Source organism: Pseudochaenichthys georgianus, chromosome 16 (genome assembly GCF_902827115.2).
Source record: "Pseudochaenichthys georgianus chromosome 16, fPseGeo1.2, whole genome shotgun sequence".
In the NCBI taxonomy this organism is placed as follows: Eukaryota; Metazoa; Chordata; class Actinopteri; order Perciformes; family Channichthyidae; genus Pseudochaenichthys; species Pseudochaenichthys georgianus.
Genome location: NC_047518.2, coordinates 31,187,712 through 31,203,737, shown reverse-complemented (window position 1 = coordinate 31,203,737; position 16,026 = coordinate 31,187,712). Strand labels below are relative to the sequence as shown.

General features: G+C 40.6%; 1 protein-coding gene across 1 annotated transcript; it reads right to left on the bottom strand.

The window, feature by feature from the left end:
- Nucleotides 1–1,557: 1,557 nt before the first annotated feature.
- On the bottom strand, nt 1,558–14,250 carry LOC117460400 (neurexophilin-1-like). The gene is made up of 2 exons (XM_034101789.2): nt 13,964–14,250; nt 1,558–6,167 (listed from the first exon to the last, which is right to left on the bottom strand). The coding sequence occupies exons 1-2, from the start codon at nt 14,036–14,038 to the stop codon at nt 5,364–5,366; spliced, it is 879 nt and encodes a 292-aa protein (XP_033957680.1). The 5' UTR covers nt 14,039–14,250; the 3' UTR covers nt 1,558–5,363.
- Nucleotides 14,251–16,026: the final 1,776 nt, after the last annotated feature.

Below are 16,026 nucleotides of genomic sequence, written 5' to 3'. Positions count from 1 at the left end.
GAATAGTTTCTGCTTCCAGCTTCTCAAACACAAGAATTGTGTAGTTTTATCTCATTGCAAGTGTAATAGCTTTGGGTGTGTGCCAGAAGAAAAAAACAATCACCTTCAGGTTCGGTTAACTTGCAATGAGCATATCTTTTCAAATGCTTGTGATATTTGAGCAGAACTAATTAGTTGCAGCCCTAACATAGCTGAAACAATTAATTGATCAGAATATTTGTTTTCTTCAATTAACTGTTTCAGTACCAACAAATAATATAAATATAAAATTAAATACTTTAGAAACCACTGGTTCCATAGCCACCTATGTAATTTTGAGTTAACTTATCACAATACCCATTGTTATAAAACATCTGGGTTCAAATCCAACTAAAGACATTTGGTTGCTTATGCCCACTGTTAATATGATTCTCTATAATACTGTGGTACTTACCAATACTCAAATATTGCAATTTTGACCCAATCTACCTCAAAACTGTTACACATTTTAAGTGGAAAATGTCTGTGTTGGTTTCCCACCCCTTGGTCCAGGTTAAGGTAAACCCATGATGGATCTGTGCTATAGTGAACCCTGAAGATGTTCAGTAAAGCACAACACCCTTTATCTGTAATTGTTGAATTCCTCACTATTTCTTAACATTCTGTAACATCAGCAATCTTGAGAATGTAAGCTTATTTTGTATTCATTATAATTGAATAACAGTGACCCTGATACTCATACATGCACGAGTATCTGCCAAAATCCTCCCCGTCCCTCAAAGAAGAGGTTTTAGCTGCCTGATAATGTGCTAAAGAGTGGAGATTTGTGCATTTTATTGCTGAAAGCAGCCGAGACATCCAGCTGACAGATATTTGAAAGCGGCCTAATTTCTTTCAGATTCATGATGAGCTGAGGAGCATTAGATCATAAATGTGCAAAGAGCAATATGGGAGAATTAGACAGTCGCTGCTGTCAGCCATTATCCAGAACCATATGAATTGACAGCGTTACGATTCTAACATCCATTAGAGCAATTAGCTGCGCCATGCACGCAGGTGCCCCGCATTTCAGTCTGTGAGACCTTTATTAAAAGCCTAAAAATATTCTTATTTATCACAATGTTCCAAAGAGAAATCTGTATACCAAATGAAATAATAGCAACAGGACAGAGTTAAATAGAGCGTAAACTTAATTTCACGTTGCCACATTCATTCGATTAATGCTTAATAGTATTGTTCATTTTTCTGCATATTTAGGGGCGAAGTGTTCGTACCTGGTTATGTCTGGGGGGCATTAAGTCTGACTAATGAAATGACTCTATCCTCTGTGGCGTTTTAATCTATTCACTGGGAAAGTAATTGACAAGCCCACAGTATGTGCATTAGGATAGCTCCAGCACCAAAGGACAGCTGTCACTAAAGCAATTAAAATGACAAAGGTTAATTAATTCTCTCCAGTTTTTACCTGATATGAGACATTCACAACGAGTGACTTTTCATTTCCGGCGGAGCAATAGTATTTTGAGGAGAGTAATTTATTTGTGATTTGAAAAAAAAGAGAAAAAAAAACACGAGCCATTGTCTGATGGAGCCTTTAATATGTCAATACCTCACACAAAACTGTGCCCCAGGACAGCTTCAGCCCCAGATTTTAAATGAAATCTGCAGCAGCACATGATCTGAAATGACAATTGCTTGTTGTAAGACACGTATTATTTCCTCTGTAGCAGTGCAAACAAAATGTGATTTGCTTGTAAATGAGGCTCGTCAGGATGTTTTACAATAAACATTTCACTTGTCTGTAAGTGGAAGAAAAACAGATCTGTACATTCACATTCGTTGGGGGTCAAGCGGATAAAAACCAAGACGCAAATAATTACTATGCCAACCACCTCTGACACCACGAGAGCAGAACCCAAGAACTTCTAATCCACCTAAATGTCAAAGCGGCGTTCGCAGCCCTCCCTCCGTGTGAATCTCCACAGGCTGCCAAAAGGCCAGTGGTTAGTCATCTGTTTACTCCTGCAGCTGCTGGGTGTCATTGGGACTCTGAAGGAGAAATCCCATGATTCTCTCTGCCATTTCTGACAGCTCCCGCCCAGACCACATTAATCAGGGATTGTGGGCGAGCTGGGGGAGAGACGGCAGGCATGAATGGCTCCGGCCCAGGACGACTGAACCGAGGGAGAAGATCTGGACCCGAAGATAATTTAGACGTTCAAACACTGCCGGGTTGTAATGATGTCGCTTTCATTCATACATAAACCGAACATTCCTTGGAGGTTCTTCTTGTTTCTGGATAAACTGGTGCTTTCAGATTAACAACATTTAAGACATCTTGGCTTTTAAAGAAGAAGCTGTCCTCTCCCACTTTTGGTAAATTACTCTCAAAACAGAGATTTGCATCTGAATTTAAGTTATTAGATATTTAAGATTGGATTGAGCTTAATCTCTGTGTTTTAATTAGATATCTCTTCTTTATTCATCCCCCCTATTTAATCGTCAAATTAAGTTGTATTGAAGGTGCGATCAGTGATCTGAAAGTTAACAAAAGATTAGTCCATAGCGCTTAAAGCCAGAACATAAAATTGGAACTTACATTCCCTCCCATTTGATTGACAGATATTTTAATAAAACGTCTAATACTAGACTAAACTACTAAATCTAAGGTATTCATTTCTTCCAAATGCTAAATATTGTTTTTGGCAGTAAAGTTTGGAGTAAAACTGCATGATATCTGCAATTACTTTTAGATTAGAAACACACAAAATGCCAATTTACAAAAAAAAATTTCAAACTCTTAAGCCTACATTTATTCATTAGTTTGACAACATTTTCATTTACGCAGATACAGAAAAATGTTAGTATTCATGGGTGTTTCTGGCCACCTTGCAAATTCAAGTCAAATACTCACACTCCTTTGCTTTCTACCAACTCCCGAGGGACATTATCAGCCTCTTTAGCTGCTAAACGTTACATTATGTTCACTAGCTTGTAGCTAACATTGTCTGTTTGGTGCTGGGCAGTAATCGTACAGAGAGCATTCCTGTAAAAACAGGTGCCTGCTGCTGGGGTCGATGAGCGAAATGAGAGTGAATCAAAACGGTGAAATTGTGGGCCATGAAAACCAAAACAATGAGCTTAAAGATGTTATATCGCCGTTCAGCATCGTGCAAAAGCAATGTGTGGGTTTGTCACACAATTCACATTACGTTCGTCATTTGTTTCGCTGTTTAAGGATTGAGTAGTGCAGCTTTAAATGATATCTATGAATACATCTGACCATTAATAATGTGGCTTGTACACAACACAGTACTGTACATTGCTGTTGCCCTCAGACAGCATCAGTCGGGAACAGATCCATCTCATAGTTGCTCTCACACCCAAACACTTGTGCCAGACTGTTTACACTTATAAGATTATGTGCATAATGAGGCTGCATTGTTTCAGAAAAGTGCTGCTTTAATTCTCTGAAGCTGAACAAACTGTCCCTGGCACATTTGGGTAGGGGGGAGGGATATCAAAGTGACTTTATTGAAATGAAAGAACGGGCCCAAACAGCAATCTGAGACATTAGTCATTCCTTCTTCTGGGTGACAGAAACATGCTCTCAATTTACGAGTCAGGTGCTTCCAGTGATTTCTGCCAGCCTTGTTCCTCCACATCATAAATTCCTCTTTATGCTCACTCATCCCACAGGCAGACCCCTATTCTTTGGCCTGCCTTGTCAGAAAATACACCCCATGTTGGCATATTGGATGTCGTCCAGGCTGCCATTAGCAATTACTGAGTTGCATATATAGCGTACACTGTGTCAGAGCACTGAATTTAAATAGACAGCAGTGATTGCGCCCCTAGGTGCACATTTGTGCTTTTGTTACATGTTTTCCATCGGCACTTTAATTCCTTCTTTGGATGGTGTTGACTCTGCAGAGCTCCCACTTTCACTGTGTTCATTCCCTCTAAATGCTTCACATGGAGCCAGTGGCTCCCAATTTATGTAATGAAGGTTTAATAGCCAATTGGAACATCCAATATCATTAACAGCCAGTGTTAGCCTCATCCAGAATTTCTCTCTTTTTTTTGATAAACAGAGGTGCAAATGTTGGATAGGTGGAATGTGTGATTAGCTCCTGCTGTTTAGTGTATGTTGTGTCTCCTCTGGAGCAGGAAACACAACATACCACCTCTCACATTGTTCTTTTTTAGATGAACACCAATGTTGCCTCTTCTTATTTCTATTTTTTTAACTTTTTGAAACACTTTTGACCCTGTTTGTCTCCCATAATTCAGCACGCTTTATAAATGATTACTCCAAGGTGTACAGATATTTTTGGATATTGCAGGGACGTTGTGGCTCTGTCATCTCTGCTTGTTATTTTAGTGAGGCAGGAGTTAAGGTTATTATACCCGACTTGTTTTAGTCACGAAAAAGAGCACGCTAAACGTCTAAAATAGAAGTGCAGGACTAAGAAAACAGAAGTACACATACGTTTATTTTTTAAGGAGCAGTGCAAAAAGAATCTAATGTTGTGTCTTCTGCAGGTTGTATTTATTTATCACCACATTTACTTGCTTGTGTTTGACTTTGAGCCTCCATTGGTGTCATTTGCGGTGGCTTAAGAACTGCTAACACGATACACAAAATAGAAAGACTTTTATACCTTTTTTTTCTCCGGTGACATGATGAGGATTATTTCTGACAGCTGCAATAACATGGAAATATAGATGGACGTTATTCAGCTGTTTACCACATTTGGTTCATGCATGAAAATGGACGAGATTCCAACAACACTATCAGAGAGGTATACTCACTCACAACAATCACACTGCAGAAAACAACACCGCTCAAAATATGTTTGCTTTTTCCATTATGCACTCTAATGCATACTGACAGATTCTTCTTATTTGCATTGACATTTACGAGTTTGCAATGATTACCAGAGACTGATTGGAAAAGACAGAAAGCGTGATTGAGACGGAAATGCACTATCAACATAAACAACCAAATTAGCAGGAGAAAACATTAATAAAATTGTTTTCTGGTCTTTTTGTGGAACCCACAATATTTACATAAATACAATCAGCATATTTTTGTGGTTGGCTTGAGAATTTCCTTTCAATGTAAGCAGCTATGCATATAATACGAGTATTGCAAGCCTATAAATGCCTCCCTAAATGCTCTCATAATGACCTCTGGGTGGGTCTGTTCGTTGGAGCAATATCAGTCTTGCATCAAGGATATGTTAGCTGTAATAATACCTCTCAACGTTTCAAGTGTCTTGACTTCATTTTCATTCAAATAATCTGACATAGCTCAAGATCCGACAGCCTGTCCCAGCATCTTTTTTTCTTCTTTTTTTTGTCCTTGTCTGGTCTTGTGATCACCCGGTGGGGAGGTAGGGGGTGTCACTGTGGTAGTTGTAGTCTGGACACACCTTCTGCACCAGCTTGTAGTCGGTGCTGTAGAAGGTGATGAAGATGCAGATGACTTTGAAGGGCTTGGAGCACAGCCAGGACAAGTGGCTCTGGGTCTGCTCCTGAGGGCAGCTCTGCGAGGGGTCGTGGGCACACAGCGAGTTCCTGGTGCCCTTCTCCACCTTCTCGTACTCCACCCTGCAGTTGAACAGCTTGTTGTCCTTGGTCTCCAGAGCCGTCTGCTGCTGCTGTTGCTGCTGCTGCTGCTGGTGGTGATTGTGGTGGAACGGCTGGTGGACCTGGAACTCCACCGCTTTGGTTGGAGGAACGAGTCCAACGGAGACATTGCCCTGACCGGTGGAGTTGTGGCGGAAGTAGACGCTGAATGTCCCGTTACCGTGATCCACGATTTTACCAGTGATGAGAAGGTTGAGCTTCACCGTCTTGATGTTGGAGTGGAAGTCTCCCCAACCGAACATCTTCTTGAACTTGCCGGTCTTGACGATGGGCCTCCGCTTCGTCCTGGATCGAGGGTCGCGGGGGTTGGACGTGTTGTAAAGCCAGCTCCACTGGTCCCGTTTAGAGAACGAGTCGGCCTCGTCATAGTTCAGATCCAGAGAGGTGAAGTTCTCTTTGCCATAGAAGCTCTGGGACAGCAGGCGGCTGATGGAGACTGCCTTGCTGCCTTCAGACCAGTAAGTCTTCACTTTGGATTTTGAGCTTTCTCTCAAGGCTGAATTTCCTGTACTTGGTGAATCAGCACTGGTCACCTTGAAGAACAAAACAAACAAAAACAAAATCACCATTAATGAAAAATGTCTACTGATACTGCATGCTTATCGAACAATTTTATTTAAAAAAATGTGGTAACAACCTTTTAAAGTTAAAACAAATATATTAGATTCAAGGCTTCTGTTGTCATTTGTGCATAGCTGCAGTGTAGTTATGACAATGAACATCTTACGTCACAGGCTCCTCCAACAGTGCAACACAATAAAACCGATGATAGTGCAAGTAAATAAAATAGAATAGAAATAGTGCAGAATAGTCTATATATCATCAGACCGATATGGTGGGGCCTTTGTCAATATCATTTTCTTTGATTAATGTCGCTTTGTAAAATAAAGTGAGTCTTGGTGAATGTAAACAATAACATTTTCTGTGTCAAATTCACACATTTCACCAAATAAGTTCCAATGTCTGAAATAACAAAGTCTTCCTTTAGCGAGCCAGAACATGTATTGTTTAATTTATATTGACATTGGTGGTGGACAGTGGTAGATGTGACGTGACTTTTTTTAATTAGCCAGAACCACACTCTTTCTGTAGCCTTGCGTAAACCAGGTTTTTGCAGAATTGCTCAATGTTGACGTTCTGTCTGGCATTAGCGTTGTGTCGACACTATCTGCTTCGTGTTAAATATCTGTTGATATGTTTGTGGGAAGTCCTGCCAACTAACAAACAGCACCACAATCAATCTTGCAGCAGTAAGAAAACACCAACAAGCTGTATCCATCACAAGCAAAGATCACCTCTAAAGAAACCTGTGTTAATACTGTAACCAAGTCTTACAGTTGGAACCCGTCTTGTGCCTGTTCGTCTTAATCAAGATTAAGGGTATGCCTGCCATACATCGAGATGAATGAAGCGCTTCTCGGGAGCGGACATGATGCAACGGCACCTGCTGAATGTGGCCTGAATGGATGATGGATGATTCATTCTGTGTCTCTCGTCTAACAATCATACAGATGAGAGAGCTAAGATTCCCCCTTCACCCCGCTGAGGCTTGTGACATTGATGTCCAAACCCCAGCCGAGGAACGTGACAGCAGATCTATCTGGTCGAAGCGTTTACATGTTGTACCCCCGCCCCGCGATCGATACTCTGAACATAAGGCCTTCTCTTATTCAGAAAGTTCACTATATGACATTGTAATACTTTTAGATATCGTGCGGGAGGTGTTATCTCTCTGAAGTACACATTCTTTTTATGCACTTGGCTTCAGAGTGAAGGAGTTTATAAAGATGGCCTGCAGTTGTTTTTGAAGAGTCCTTGAAGATGAATGATCTGATGTGAAAGAACCGTTAGTGGCATTGTGGAGACTTTGGCTTAGTAGCTGTAACGTCTCTCTAACTCTGTGAAAAAACCGACATAACCTGAACTTATTTTAATAGGCAGCATGATACACGGAGTCTAACCGAAGCCTTTCAAACAATCGGAGATCAAATCTTTGCAGTGGTAAGGTTTTAAAGGAGAAAAAGGAAAGCTGCAGGACCTTCAGTGCAGAGTGATTGTCATGACGAGGAGAATAGAAATATGATTTTCAGCAGTTTCCTTGCGCAGCGGGGCAGTTAAACTGTATTAATGAACACCTCCTTTTGTCTTCCATTGCTGGAAACAAAAGTCTGTCACGTTGGCCTCACTGGTGATGTATTGTAAAAAGATAAAGTGAGGGTGAGGATGAGGGAGGCTTCCTGTTCAGGATTTATTGGCACTATTATAGTCAAACATAAAGCTCCTTAGGATGTAAAAGCTCGGTGAAACAGTATCTTATGGACTATCAGCTAGGCAGCCATAAAGCCCATTATTACATTGAACAGGCTTTTTTCTAGGGTTTAATAATATTTCAGGTTGTTTGTTTATGTTGATTTTCAATGGTTCAAATAATTGCTTTTGTATAGGTTAACACAGCAGTTGATGTCAGATAATAGTTACACGATGCCAGATCTTTATTTGGTGTTACAAGGTCAAACATGATGTTTTGGAAAAGCTAGTGACCTTCATTCGAAATACATGTACAGGTTTTGCTTGGATGGATTTCTAACACTTGATCCCATGTGAGTTTAAACATAAATTCAGTTTTACATGTTTCCAATAATCACCAAAAATAATCTTTGACCCGTAATCCAGACTCTAATCCCCATTTATTTTTCATGAATATTTCTATTCTGAGATCTGAAAAGACTGTAGTCTCTAATGATCAAATGAAATATAATTTTCCTCTTGCCATAATTACTGATGCTTCTCAGTAACTGGGTTTCAGTCTCAATGGAGTCTCGAAACCAGATCAAGGGATATTAGGAAACTGCTTTGAGCTGCTTTAAGTGACTGTCAGGCTAATTAGTGTGTGTGTGTGTGTGTGTGTGTGTGTGTGTGTGTGTGTGTGTGTGTGTGTGTGTGTGTGTGTGTGTGTGTGTGTGTGTGTGTGTGTGTGTGTGTGTGTGTGTGTGTGTGTGTGTGTGTGTGTGTGTGTGTGTGTGTGTGTGTGTGTGTGTGTGTGTGTGTGTGTGTGTGTGTGTGTGTGTGTGTGTGTGTGTGTGTGTGTGTGTGTGTGTGTGTGTGTGTGTGTGTGTGTGTTCGGATAAAACATTTTAAGGTGTAAAATGTAAAGAACACTTCCTAAACAATTCAAATCCGAGTAGGATTAGACGCTCCAAGTTTGATCATCTTGTCACCAGGAAATTAGATTGCCGGCAACAGTGTGTTTTGGGAGGCAGCGTCAGTTTCTGTGACTTCATGTTATGAATAATTTGTAAAAGGAGATGTCGATGGAGGTTTTTTTTTTTAGAGGGGATTTCATCACTATTTTCTTTCAAGATGATCTGAAGTGCGTTCACAGTCACCATCAGACCGATGTCTTGTTGTTGTGATGAACTCGCTCTGTTGTCGCCGGCGTTATGGTCCCCAAACTGTGACATGCAATTAGCTTTCATCTAAAGCACCTGACAGTCTCTGGATTAGAGCACTCCGAGGCACATTCACAAAGACCCCACTTCACGGATTAGAGCCCAACCTGTAATCCAGCCCGGGGAGATTAGGCAGATCAGAGGCAGTCCTGACTAAAGCTACGTTTATATCCAGAACACCCCGACTGACTGCACCAACACTCGGAGGGCCAACATTTACTTCAAAAACATTGCAAGCCAGGCACAAAGAGAGAGAGACACAGTGTGTGTGTGCATGTGTGTGCCTGAAAGAGATACTGCAGAGAGAAAAGAGGGAACGTACTGTAGGATAAAAGACAAGAGAAAAACTAAAATGGCAGCATAAAGGTCAACAGTCACGCTTTGATAACACTGGGTTTAACAGATATTGGTTTGCCAATATTAGGGCTTTATTAAATATCAAGCTATGTCTTCCACAGATAGAAGTGAGATGTATTTCACACTCTATTGGCTTAATTTAGCTATGATGTATTTTATTATTGCATTTGTGATTTCAGTGGGGACCGGCAAAGCAACGCTTCCCATCCCTTTGGTTCTTCATCCCCTTATTATGATGCAGCATCTTTGTTAAAGGTTGTGTTCTTCTATAAACCCTCAGTTTAATGTATGAATGATTTCCTATCTACATCTCAGATACGTTCATTTGAATCTTTTTTAGTGACCAGAAAAAGAGCAAACTTTCCAGTATTTCACAACAACAGAAATTGAGATGAATCTGACATTAAAGATTCTAAATGTATAGACCAACATAAATCTTTCCTTTAATTTCCAATCCATGAATCACTGTTTGACCCTTTAGAAATAGACGTATCTGCATGCTTCAGGCTGATTTACTCTGAATCATGAATACTTTTGTGCGTACTGTATTTAATTGAACAATGAATTAGACCTTCATCATGGATAAATATAGCTTGAACAGTAAAACATGTGAAAGTATCTTACATATCACTGGGTTTTGGACTGTGGTTTGGACAAAATGAATTTAAAGACTTCAACTTGAGCTTTTAAAAACTAAAACGACTATTTTCTGGTGTTCTATGATCCATTGCAGATTAATCAATAATGAAAGAATCAAGTGGAAGCCTTAAATAGAGATAAACACAGCCATCACTCAGGTGGTTGTGACCTGCATTATTAATGCAGCCAATCCACTCTGAGAGGACAAATCACTAAACGTTGTTCAAAACAAATGCACCATTTACTTCTGTAAAAAGTGTTAAGTAGTAACGAACGGGCTTTGGGAAGTGTGCTACAGAGTAAGGGTTTCCAGATGGACTAACCCTTAGGTTTTTGTCTTGTGTTTTTTGACAATAAGAACATATGGAGAAATTGCTACACTTAACATCGTCCTATAAAGAGCTGTTGGTGTGATTTCATCAGTTTGTGTTTCACAGAAGTTACATTCTTTTTTTTAAAGATTTGAAAACATGTTTTCTTAATCAGCTAAGAAATGGGGTTCTTTACATTTTCTTCTCAATTTTTAACAGTTTTGTTTATTTTAAGGAGAGATTTCCTGTATTTGTTGAGATCACCTCACGTGATTATGGTTGGCAGGGTTGAGTTGAGAGACATGGTGTCAGTTTTTGGATTTTGCTCATTTTGTTGGTCTGATCAAACCACCACCCTTTTTCTTTTCTTTAGTGGTACGCTTTTACAAACAAAGTATGTTGGTTTTAAACTTCCACTTTAATTGTTGCACACAAGATTTATTTATAATACTTAATGTTATGGGGAAATATGCCTGCTTGATTTTTTAAACTTCGCTTTCAGGGCTTTCATCAGGCTTTCAGGCACCCAGGGACACATGATATGAAAGTATCAGTTATCCTCAGCTACAGTATAAAGGTGAACTCCAGCAATACCCTTCCTCACACACGCACGCACGCACGCACTTGTACATGTCTTTAAAATCTGTGGAGTGCCCCTTTTATTCCAAAAAACTACACTCACTTACAGAAAGTCCTATCGTCCAAATGCAGCAGTGTAAACAAATTCAATTTGCAATACATATTAAATATAGTGTTTGCATTCAAAGATATTCAAACGTATCTCCCAATCATTTTTTTTCAGAGACTTTCATTTCCTGGCTCAGAGCTATTCCAACTTTTGGGCCTGCAGTTTCTCATGCTGGATTCTCCCAGCCCCCCCAAAAAAAACCATTTACAGTAACTGTCTATTAATATTACTTTCGTGTTGGGTGTATGAGGCAGAATCCCTCAACTAGATAACACAAACAGCACGGGTATGCAGAAGTCTTTTAGGAAACGACTCTCCAGATTGCCAGATGCAGCATGTAGGCCGGGTGTTGGACAAACCTAAATGCTATCTACTCTTGGCGAGGCTGTGATAAGGCGCAGGCGTCCGCTCTTTGAAACGGGAAGATAAACAACCCCGGCTTCCCCTCGGGAGCTCTGAGGATTTTCTATGTGCTGGACCCCGGAGCGGCTAACAAATTCCACCTTTAATAGAACCGTCGGAGGAGCCAGATGACTCGGCGGTGGGCTGTACACAAAACCTTGCGAGGAAGAATGAAAGTGTGTGTCAGTTTTCATTTACCTGAATGCTGCTGTGCGGGGAGGATTTGAGAGTGCGACAGTTGTAGTTTAAACAGAGCACTGGGCTGAGAGCCGATATGGGCTGCCACTTTGTAATCTTGATTGGATGGTGTGGGTTGAGCTGCAACATGCAGCGATTAAGAGAGATGTTGTTCTTTAATGTGCATTAGTACCACACTGCAGAAGCCTCCAGAACTTCTTTAAAATGTATGGTATTAAACTCTCTAATCCAGAGAGTCTTAAAGTCTGAGGAGCAATGCAGGGTTGGAGTTTGGCTCAAGGACATGAGGCTTTTGTGGGATCAAACCTGTGACCTTTCAGGTACCAGATAGTCCCTCTGGAGTCTCGCTCCACCTCCCAGTAAAGGCATATTTTAATATAACGTATGACCTTCAGCTTGCATGAATCCCAAGGACTTCATCCACAAGAAGCAAACATATTGGTGTGTGGAATATCAGCTGAGTTAGAGTCTGTTTGAAATGTTCCTCTGTACAGGAAGGGTTTAAGAGACCTTGATGTGTTGATGTGGAGTATTTTTCCAACTGCGGGATATGATTGTGGTCATAGTCATTTACACGGAGTTTAACTTGTCTCGCCTTGTGAGGTCCCCCCGTGGGTTGAGCTGATAGATCAACTTAGGGCATTTAACTACTCTAAGAGTTTAGGTCTATACTCTCCTAGTGATATCAAAGTGTTACCTGAGGGGGGTCAGACATGATGACAAATCACAAAGTGTGTCAAGACATCACAGGCAGCTGTGGATGGAGCCGAGTCCCATCTCTGCAGCAGTGCTTTGAGCGGCCGGGGCACAATTATTACCATGACTTCTGAGGAGGATAGATACTATACGCGGACAGACTGCAGGGTATTAGAGCAGGGGCAGTTTGAAGACGAAGAGGGAGGAGGAGGAGGTAGGGGGGAGAGGAGAGAGAGAAAAAAAAAGTAGCCACCAGTTTTCAACTTACCCAGAGGAAAAATGCATAATCATATTATTTCACACACGACTTGGTTCAAAGGCGGCCAAAATAAGTTTGTGAGGTTCCCATGGGTCTGTCAATCTGTTGAAGGAGCTGCAGGCGAAAGCTTAGGATGCACCGAGTACGAAACAATTATGATCATCCCATTAAAGCATAGCGAAGCAATTTGGCAGCTCCGTCTGGGAGAAAAAAAACACTCCCATCAAGTGATGCTGTGAGATCAACTCGCACTACCATGATGCTTCGGTACATATAACTCACACACTTGATGATTCATGTTCGTCTTCATGTTGAGACAATAAGGGAATCCATGTAAGTTAATGATATTGCTTCTGAAATCGAACAATCCTTGTTGTTCTATCAAAGCAGCAAGCCTCCGTAAAGTAAAAAAAAGAAAAAAGATGTGGGGGGGGGGAAATGATTAGTGCGCTTAGTCAGCTGTGAAATTGAGTTTATGGTTTTCAAGACGGTGAATTCAATTCGATAATGGGTATTAAGTTGTAGAGAATAATTAATAGTAATTGACTTCTTTCCATCACTATGCAAATTAAACACAGATAACACCACGGGAGCTTTTTAAGGCCAGTCAAGTTTGTGGGGATTAAGTTTATGGAATGTTTGGAGAGAGGAGTGGCTCCTGTTCTGCTTTGATTGCTTTGTTGACAGATTTATCAGCGGGTGAGGGGTTACTGTCTTTCCGAGGATTAAAGGAATTGGGTTGTCACAAACTGCCAAGGCACTGAGTTAGGAGCATTCTGGTGTGTTTGTCATAATGGGCTCAGGCTGTTCTCCACCGCACTGTCAAATATATTCTTCTTGAAGTGTGTCTGTAAATGGGAGAGAGGAGGGAGATGCAAAGGAGGGATGAATGGATAGTGCTGAGGGAGAGGCATCCAGCGGGATTGCGCGCGGGCGGATTTGTCAAGATGCAGATTTTGGATTTGGAAAGCTTGTGTTTCGTTCATGAAGATATTAATGAGTCAGTTACAGGTCTGTGGAGGTGGGGCGTGTCGTTACAGGGCTCGAACGTGAGGAAAACTATTCAGAAACATGCCTTTAGTAAACTATATCATAAATCAAATTTAATCTGAAATCAACAAAACAATATTTTGCTTTATATTTTCTAGACTTTGATATAAACTGACTGCAACAGACTTCTAGCAGAAATCAAATCATGCTTGTTTTTACACTGAAAGTCACTTATCACAATCTCCGTTTGTGCACATTCATCGATATTTCTTCTACCAGATAGGAGCAGACATAAATCACAGATATAAAGTGATTAGAGCTAAAGAGACATGTAACTCACCAGAGAGACGACTGACAGCAGCAGAGCCCACAGACACGGGGTCTTCATGCCTCTTCGTGGAGCGTCCCCCCTCATGTCAAACTGTCCTTGATCTTCTCAGCCCGCAAAAAAAATGTCCCTTTGACTGAGCTGCACAACTTGTAGGGGAAACACAGAGTGAGGAAGGCGGTCCTGAGGCGGCGGGGGGGGGGGGGGGCAGTGATGGATCTTCTCAGGCTCATTCAGCGGGGTCAGAAGTCTTCCGTTAAAACGCTACGAGTGTCTCTGAGGGGATTTGTGATGCACGGCTGGGAGAGAGCCGAGGTGTTTGTACATCTGAGTGTCAGTGTGGAGGGATGTTTTATATAGTGCACTTTGAGCTTCAGAGAGAGAGCGAGAGAGGAGAGAGAGGGTTCGGGGGGAATGGAGGGACAAACGGAGTGAGTGAGGGGGGAGGGATGGAGGAGAAATGGGGGAGCAGAGAAGGAGGTTCACATTATAGACTTTTGAGAAGGAACTTTTCTTTAAACAACGTCAGGGTCTGACATCTAGTGGCTGCCAGCTGCCGTGGCTCAGCCCCTCTCACCAGATGCTGTGAACATCTGGAGACACATAAAGCTCCCATGTTGGAATCATGAGGAGGAGGAACAGGTTGAGCCAAAGGGACCCCAAGCAGAAGAGGATATATCGTCTTACAGTTTAACAACCTGATGGGACCTGTAGTATTTTGGTGTCATATTGACATGTTGCAGCTTCTTCTGTTCATTTTTCTAATCCCTTATACTGTGAGTGAGTGACTTATTTAGGTTGGATTATTATCATAACAAAGCTGAAAAGAAAATTGGGTTTATCAGGTTTTCCACTGAAAAAGTAAAAAAATAGAAATGCTTGAAAAAAACAATGCCCTGCTTTTGTGATCGGAGCTGTTTTTATAGCCGTCAGTATCAGACACACATCTTTATTAAATAGGACTACCTATTTATTATCTCCGTTGTATCTATTTATTAACAGTTAGTGGTCTTGCAACAGAGAATCAAAACAAATCCTAAAAAATGAAGAATGACTTCTTGTCTTTTAAGGTCAACTTTAAGAAGACTGGATCCTACACTTCCCATAATGCAGAGCAATAGCATCTTGTGTTGCCTCTGGTTAACACCCCATCTGAATAACTCCAGCCTTCCGTTTGTCACGTAGACTCTCTGGTTCAATGTTTAGTCTTCAGCACCACAACACCGCCCCGATGTGATGCGAGCAACTCGTCGTGACTCGACACAGCTCCTCATGAGCCAGGGAACATTAAACAAAATGTTTTCAAATGATGAAAAAAAAAGTAGAAGTAAACACACAACTTACCCCCAGAGGTTGTTTCATAACATAGACAAAAAGAGGCTGTCTGCAAACTCACATGTGTTTCACTATATAATGTTTCAGCTGATGCAACGTGCCAGGCAGGTTTGCAAAAGTCCTTCCAGGTGGAAAAGTCTTACTAACAAAAACATTGTAGCTTGTAAATCTCAATGTGTGTGTGTATGTATATATATGTGTGTGTATGTGTATATATATATATATATATATATACTCTCCTTTTCCTTTCTTAACACTAACTTGTAGAATCAGTTGAAGAAAATGTAGGAATCACCAAAATATGAATATTTACTAATTCAGGGGCTTTCTAGTTATTAAAACAACAAAACATCTGAATTAAAACTCTGAATATCTCTGAAGTGATTGTTCAAGTAGATATACATGAATAAGTGACTAAAGAAATAGTTAATTGAGTAAGAAAATCATTCTTTTGAACCTTTTGAATCAAAACTAAATGAGTTTGAATAATGTGTTTCAGGTTAAAACCCCCTGTTGGAGCAGACTGGACATTAAGGAATTTATTTTAAAGATTTCAACTTTCTTTACGCGTTTTACTTTTTTCATTTTCAAGGATAGGTGAAGTGGTAGTCTTTATTTATTTGTCAACAAATCTGATAAAAGGATGTTTTAATTTAAAATGTCCCATCTATACAAGTTGGATGAGATTCTTAAATGAGGTTAAATAATAAAATAGCATTGTTTATTTTATTTGTTTAAAG